Raw genomic sequence first — 6,668 nt, 5'->3', positions numbered from 1 at the left:
GTGCCGAGTAAGGCTGGGAAAGGAAGTTGGCCTGGGGGCTGGGGGCTGGGGGCTGGGAGGGGAGGCCGGCAGACCCCTCGTGAGCCCACAAGCCTTGGGAGGGGGCTGGCTTTTTTTTTTTTTTTTAAAAAAAGAGAGATTTTTGCCATGGGGCAAGTGTGCTCACCAGAGACGGAAAGCGAGAAATCACCCCCAGGCCGACTACCTGGGAGTCCAGCCACGTGACCATTCCCTGCGCCATCTGCTGGCCACAAGGGCCCGACGTGTTGCAGGTGCCCGGGGCCGGGTGGGCAGGGCTGCAGGACCCTGCTCTGGCCGGGGTCTGGGTGTGATGTGGGGGGACTCGGAACCCCTGCCCCACCCGCCCATTGTTTCTAAGTGCCCCCTGCTTCCCTGTGGCCCCCACTCCCCTTTGAGGACATGCGAGGTCTGAGGGACCCAAGAACCACTGGAGGACGAGATCTGGGCTGAGCCGATGAGCACGCTCCAGTCCCTGGCTGGTGATTGGCTCCAGGGTGTGCACGTGACGCGAGCGGCCCTCTTGGAAAGCACCCGGGCCTGGATGGGGAGGCAGGTGGCGGTGTCGTCCCAGCATGCACCTAGCGCGGCCTGCAGGCACTGCGCCCGGGAGGGCAGTGGGTCAGGCCCCGGGGTCTGGGAGGCAGGGTGTGGTGATGGGAGGCGGGGCATGCCCCTGGCTGCCGGGCAGGCTGGCCCTGTGCCCGTGTCCCATGAGAGGCCGGTCCACGTGGGCTGTGGGCTGTTCGTGGCAGACGGGAGGCACAGGAGGCACAGCCGCGCGGCCCTGGGCCGGAACTCTGGCAGCTGGCGGCCCGTCCCCAGTGCTCGGCCACACTCACTCAGGAGGATGACGATGCAGATGAGAATGGCCACCAGGGCGCCCGTCCCCAGGCCTGCCGCCGCCACTGCGCCCACGGTGCTGCAGTCGCCGTTCTCATCACACGGGCACACCTTGACTTTGATGACGGACGTGTTGGACAGGGGCGGGTTCCCGGAGTCGGTGACCATGACGGGGACGTCGTACACCCCGGCCTCCAGGTACAGGACACGCAGGCTGAGCTGGGCATAGTCACCTGCAGAGAGCAGGCGGTGAGCGCTCGGGGCACACGAGGGCGCCAGAGGGAGAGTGGGCGAGAACGGGGCTGTGCCGCCCGGGTGGCACCACCGCCCGGGTGGCACCACCGCGTCACGCCAGCGGCCCAGGGCTGTACGGGGAAGGGGGTCGTGACATGTAGGGTGAAGAGAGTCTACCAAATCAGTCAGAAAAGCTGTCCTCTAAAGGGAAGTAGGGGCTGGCCAGGTGGCGTGGTGGTTAAAGCAGCTGGAGCCCACCTGAGCGAGTATGCGGTTCGAGCCCCGGACCCGGCGGCTTTAAAAGTACGCAGGGTGTGTGTGCATGTTTGCCCAAGACCCTGAGAGGACAGAGAAGAGGTTGCAGCGTGGCCTGCTCACTTCCCTCTCTCTCGCTCTGGAGTGCATGCACCCTACCGCAGACTAAAAAATAGAAAAAGAAAGAAAACATGCAAAAGCATTCCACAGACACGTCACAGAAGAAACAAGATGGCCGCCACACGCACAGATTTCTAGTCGTTGTCGCGGGTCGGAGAGGGCCGCGGTCGGGCGGCCGTAAAGTTGGCAGATGGTTTGTAAAACAGGAATGGCCGGAGCCGGGAGGTTTGAGCAAACGGATGCTCTCCCAGCCAGGGGGGTTGACGTGACGCCTACAGGGACTTTCTGGGGCCGTCAGGGTCAGTGTCTTGGTATTCCCTGCACTACAAGCCCGTGTCTGGGAGAGCACCCGCGACACGCATCACTGGGGCCGGTCAGCGGGCAGCAGGCCTCGGGGTGCCGTAGGCGCGCTGGATCCGCTCAGCACAGCGAGGAGCTGGGCGGGCCAGGGACCTTGGCAGGGACGGCACCGGCAGGTCAGCGGCGATGCCTGGCTGATGTCCCGGCCTTGGGGGAGGCCAGCTCAGGGCCAGGGCTGGGTGGCCCTTGCAGGACCCTCGCATGGCCGGGCCCGCACCCCGGACTCAGCTGGCCTCCCCATGCTGTGCCTCCAGGCCGGCGCCGAGGGCTCACCGTTGAGGCGGGTGATGGTCCAGTTCCTGCGCACGGCGCCCGGCACGAAGGGCAGCTCGAAGACGTAGGGGCCGACGTTGGGGTCCACGTCGGCATCGGCCGCGGTGATGTTGATGGCGCTCAGGCTGGGCTTCTCGCAGATCTGCGCCTCCTTGGGCAGCAGCTCCGGAGCATTGTCGTTGATGTCGATGAGATAGATTTGCAGGGTCCCGGTGCCGCTGGCCGGGGGGATCCCTGTGGGGCAGACGTGGGTGACCTCACGGGCCATTCTCGGTGCCCCAGACCACAGCCAGGGACCAAGGCTCAGCCCCAGGCAGGGCAGACGCAATCACGCCAGTGCACGAGACCCCCAGCAGATACGGGGGGTGGCCACCCGCACACAGCCTGCACGCCGGACTGCTGGCCCCGGCCCCGGGCCGCACTGATGCCCGTGTGTAGCCATGGTGTCACTCAGCAGTGGGTGGCACAGACACTGCCATCACACGCCCACCACGACATGCAGCCACAGCTACACCCAGCAAATGCTCCGTAGCACACGTGGGGCCGCAGCACACTGAGCACTGCACAGCTGCACAGCTGCGGTGCTCGCGGTCAGCACTGTGCTCCGAGGGCCAGCCGCGGTCAGCACTGTGCTCCGAGGGCCAGCCCCGGTCAGCGCTGCGCTCGCCGCTGCACGCCGGGAGCCTGCCGTGGTCAGCACTGCACACCGAGAGCCAGCCATGGTCAGCGCTGCACGCTGAGAGCCAGCCACGGTCACCGCTGCATGCCGAGAGCCAGCCGCGGTCAGCGCTGCACACCGGGAGCCAGCCGCGGTCAGCACTGCATGGCTGCAGTCCTTGTGGTCAGCACTGCACGCTGAGAGCCAGCCACGGTCAGCACTGCACGTCGGGAGCCAGCCGCGGTCAGCACTGCGCCCAGCGCTCTGAGGGTCTGGCCCGCAGAGCTCCGCTCGGGCCCTGAAGGTGGGATCTGCCTGCACGCATTCCCCAGCCTGGCCTTCTGTGTTCTCTGGTCAGATGTCACGAGAACCACTCCTGCTGTGGCTGCCAGTGTGCGGGGCTCTCCCCAGGGGTCTCGGCCCCCAGGGTCTCGTCTTCTGGCCTCAGGGGTGATGCCAATGCTCCTCAGGGGCCAGCCCCTCCTCCGCCCAGCCCGCTGTGCTGACACGTGCCAGGGCCAGGCTCCAGGCAGAGCTCTTACTGCCCTCGGGCCTGGCGGAGGTGGCAGTGGCGCTCTGACCACGACTCCTTCTGCTGGGGCGGCTGGACCGGCACTAACTGCCTCGCCTACCGGTGTGGGCAGGGACACCTGTGGAGCACACCTGTGGAGCGCAGCCCGGGGCGTCCATGCGCTCTGACCGCCGCCCGTGGAGCGCAGCCCGGGGTGTCCACACGCTCCAACCGCCACCTATGCCGGCTGCGCTTCATTCACAACCACTGTCTGATCCATCCTCGCTCTTGGGCTGGGGCAGGAGAGGATGGGAGGGGAGCACTCCCCCCACTGAGGGCTGGCCACTGGGGCCTGGGCCTGGACCTTGGGGTCAGGGGAGGCAGGGTGAGGCCTGTGGGCAGGGACCATGGATGGACTTGGTGCACGGCCACCCATGTCCAGGAACCCTCAGCTGTGCCAAGACCCACCAGGCCCTGTCCTGCCTCGAGGCCTCCACATGTGCCGTGTCCCACCTGTGGACAGTCCTCTCCTGTCCTGCCCCCCTGGCTTCTTCCTCCGGTCGCCCTCCGAGCTGACAGGGCCCCCGGTCTCTCCGTCCCTCCAGCTCTGTCCGCTTCCAGCCCTTGTCAAAGTGGGACAGTGAAGCGATGCGGGGATCACCGGGAGACGGGACAGCCAGGTGGTTCCGGCAGGCGAGGAGAGAGACGCGGAGCCCCAGTGGGTCCCAATGCCATGACCCGCCCTCGCCTCAGCTGGCCCCGGGTCAGGGGCTAGCAGGGGGCTCCGGACTTGACTCGGAACCTCCGATGTGGTCAGCCTCACGGAGCGTGGCACTTTGCCTCTGCACGCTACCTGGATCTTTGCTATCTTTTAATAAAAGAACTAGAGCTCCAGATCTTACCTGGGACCATCACTGTTCCCTAGAGGACACCTATCCCAGCATGCTTTGCAGCTGAACATGGCTGGGTGACCAAGTCTTGACCTTCGTGAGCTGTGGGAGCAAGCCTAGTGTGGAGCTTCCTGAACAACTTTACACCCCTGTCCTACGCTTCTCCCCGCCCCTCCTGTTTGCCAACTGTGGCTGTGATGGCTGGAGCACCAGCAGCCATTTTGGATCATGCTATGGTACATCAAGGATGGGGTGGTAGCCAGAGTGTGTCAGACCTGACCCTGGCTGCTTGGCTGCCGGGGCGTCTCCAGCACACCATCTCCCAGGGCCTCGCTGCCCTCTCCAGCTCTCGAGGCTCACTCCTTCCTTCCCACCCCCACCAGAGGGGTGTGTGGTCCGTGGCGTGGTGGCCCCCTGGGGGGTCGGGCTGTTGAGTCAGGGCTCTTGTCTGCAGGGTGGGGTGCTGACAGGGCTGTGTTGCAAATGTGGACGTGGCTCAGGCGCTCTGTTCATGGGTGCAGGCACGGGACGCCGGGCCCCTCTGCAGCCGTCCCTGGGACCCAGTGCCCAGGAGGAGTGCTGCTGTGAGCGAGCATGGCCAGTGGGTGCTCAGCGCTGGAGGGCGGGTGGAGGCTGGCCTGGCGGGGTGCCGACGCCCCGCCTTGCCCCGCCCACCCTCTCCTCCAGGCCTCCGAGAGTGGCTCTGGGCTGCCCACTGAGGCTGCCCCGGAGCGGGCCTTACCGTTGTCGGCTGCCAGGAAGGTGGCCTCGTAGACGTTGCTCCTGACGTACAGGGACTCGCGGTCGAGGACGGCCCCGGTGGTGACCTGGCCGTTGGAGGCATTAATGCGCAGCCAGTTCGCCGGGTCCGAGAGCTTCGAGTATCTGCAGAGGGGGGTCGGGGTGAGGGGCTCCCTGGGACCCGCTCCAGGGCCAGCTGCTCCTGGCAGCCGCGCGGTCAGGGTGCTGGCTGGGGTTTCTGTCCTGAGAGCCTGTGTCCCCGCCGGGACTTCCCTCCACCCTCCACGGCCTTCCGCAGCTGGGGACCGTCACAGCAGCCATTGGCCTGGAGCTCCTACAGCAGGCGGGAGGCTGGGGGGTGGCCCTCACTTCACGTGGGTCCCAGGAGGCAGGCACCCTCATTGAGGGTAAGCGCAGGCCACAGCCTCAGGGCGAGTGATTAGACTCACCTGAGCCTAGCCAATGCACAGTGCCACTCCCCTCCCTCGCCCTGGAAAGCGCAGCTGTGCCCCGCAGCCCGCAGGCCAGTCCCAGGGCTTGTGCTGCTGTTGCCCCTGGCCTGGAAAGATGGCTCAGGCCGTGGACGCCCAGCCCCGACTCTGGGCCCCTGGGCTGTGGGCCCCTTGGGCATCTTGGGCCTCTTCCTTGTGAGTCTGGCAGCCCTGCCAGGGCCTGAGCCTTGCACCCACCTCACGGCTTGCTGCATGAACCGGTCGGGGTCCACTGCCGAGAAGGTGGTCAGCGCGGTGCCGGCGGGCACACCCTCCTCCAGGCGGATCAGCTTGTGGTTCGAGGGGAAGTAGGGGGCCTCGTTGACGTCCACGACAGAGATGGTCACGCCCGCCGTGGACTGGAAGGACATCTGGATGCCGCTGGCCAGGGGCGCCTGGTTGGACACCATCACGGTCAGCATGAAGGCCCTGTTCAGCTCGTAGTCGACCGCCTGCAACGAGAGGGTGCGGGTGGCATGGCCCGGGGCACTGTCCCAGGGCCACTGGCGGTTCTGGCTGCCCTCGCCTGCCCGGCACACTTCAAGGGGCAGAAATAGCTCAGGGCCCTGACACGGGACGGCTCAGTGGCAAAAGTCTGCCGCAGCTGAACTGGAGAAAACACCACGCCCGCTGCAACCGCACCGAACCACCCTGCCCGGGCACACGAAGGGGTGCACGCGGCTTTTCAGCACAGCAGCATCTGCAGCGACCGAGTCGGAGACCCAGACCCTGCTGGCTTGGCTGGCTGCATGGCCACCACCGCAGGGATGCCCAAGGGAGGGGGCTGGGGTCCTCTGGGCATGGGCCGCCTAGTGGGAGGGAGGACGGGGAGAGCTGTGCACCTGCTCTCTGCAGGGAGAGACCCGAGGACGGGGATGGGGAGAGCTGTGTGCACCTGCTCTCTGCAGGGAGGAACCCCAGGACGGGGAGAGCTGTGTGCACCTGCTTTCTGCAGGGAGGAACCCGAGGACCGGGAGAGCTGTGTGCACCTGCTCTCTGCAGGGAGGATCCCGAGGACGGGGAGAGCTGTGTGTACCTGCTCTCTGCAGGGAGGAACCCCTAGGACGGGGAGAGCTGTGTGTACCTGCTCTCTGCAGGGAGAGACCCCGAGGACGGGGAGAGCTGTGTGCACCTGCTCTCTGCAGGGAGGATCCCGAGGACGGGGAGAGCTGTGTGTACCTGCTCTCTGCAGGGAGGAACCCCTAGGACGGGGAGAGCTGTGTGTACCTGCTCTCTGCAGGGAGGGACCCCGAGGACGGGGAGGGCGCTGGGCA

The 6,668-nt window shown here is 66.4% G+C and overlaps 1 protein-coding gene across 1 annotated transcript in view; it reads right to left on the bottom strand.

Annotated features, from left to right (window-relative positions):
• The window catches only part of CDH4 (cadherin 4), a 397,589-nt gene that overhangs the window by 14,510 nt on the left and 376,411 nt on the right, over positions 1–6,668 (bottom strand). The window contains exons 9-12 of the mRNA XM_027775375.1: positions 5,593–5,846; positions 4,905–5,047; positions 2,104–2,337; positions 861–1,094 (exon numbers count right to left, since the gene is read on the bottom strand). Of these exons, the coding sequence (XP_027631176.1) occupies positions 861–1,094; positions 2,104–2,337; positions 4,905–5,047; positions 5,593–5,846 (865 nt within the window). The remainder of the gene's footprint in view (positions 1–860; positions 1,095–2,103; positions 2,338–4,904; positions 5,048–5,592; positions 5,847–6,668) is intronic.

This window comes from Tupaia chinensis, unplaced genomic scaffold, assembly GCF_000334495.1.
Source record: "Tupaia chinensis unplaced genomic scaffold, TupChi_1.0 Scaffold000558_1, whole genome shotgun sequence".
NCBI classification, from domain to species: domain Eukaryota; kingdom Metazoa; phylum Chordata; class Mammalia; order Scandentia; family Tupaiidae; genus Tupaia; species Tupaia belangeri.
Note: the sequence above shows the minus strand (reverse complement) of the source record. Positions and strands in the feature narration are given on the sequence as shown.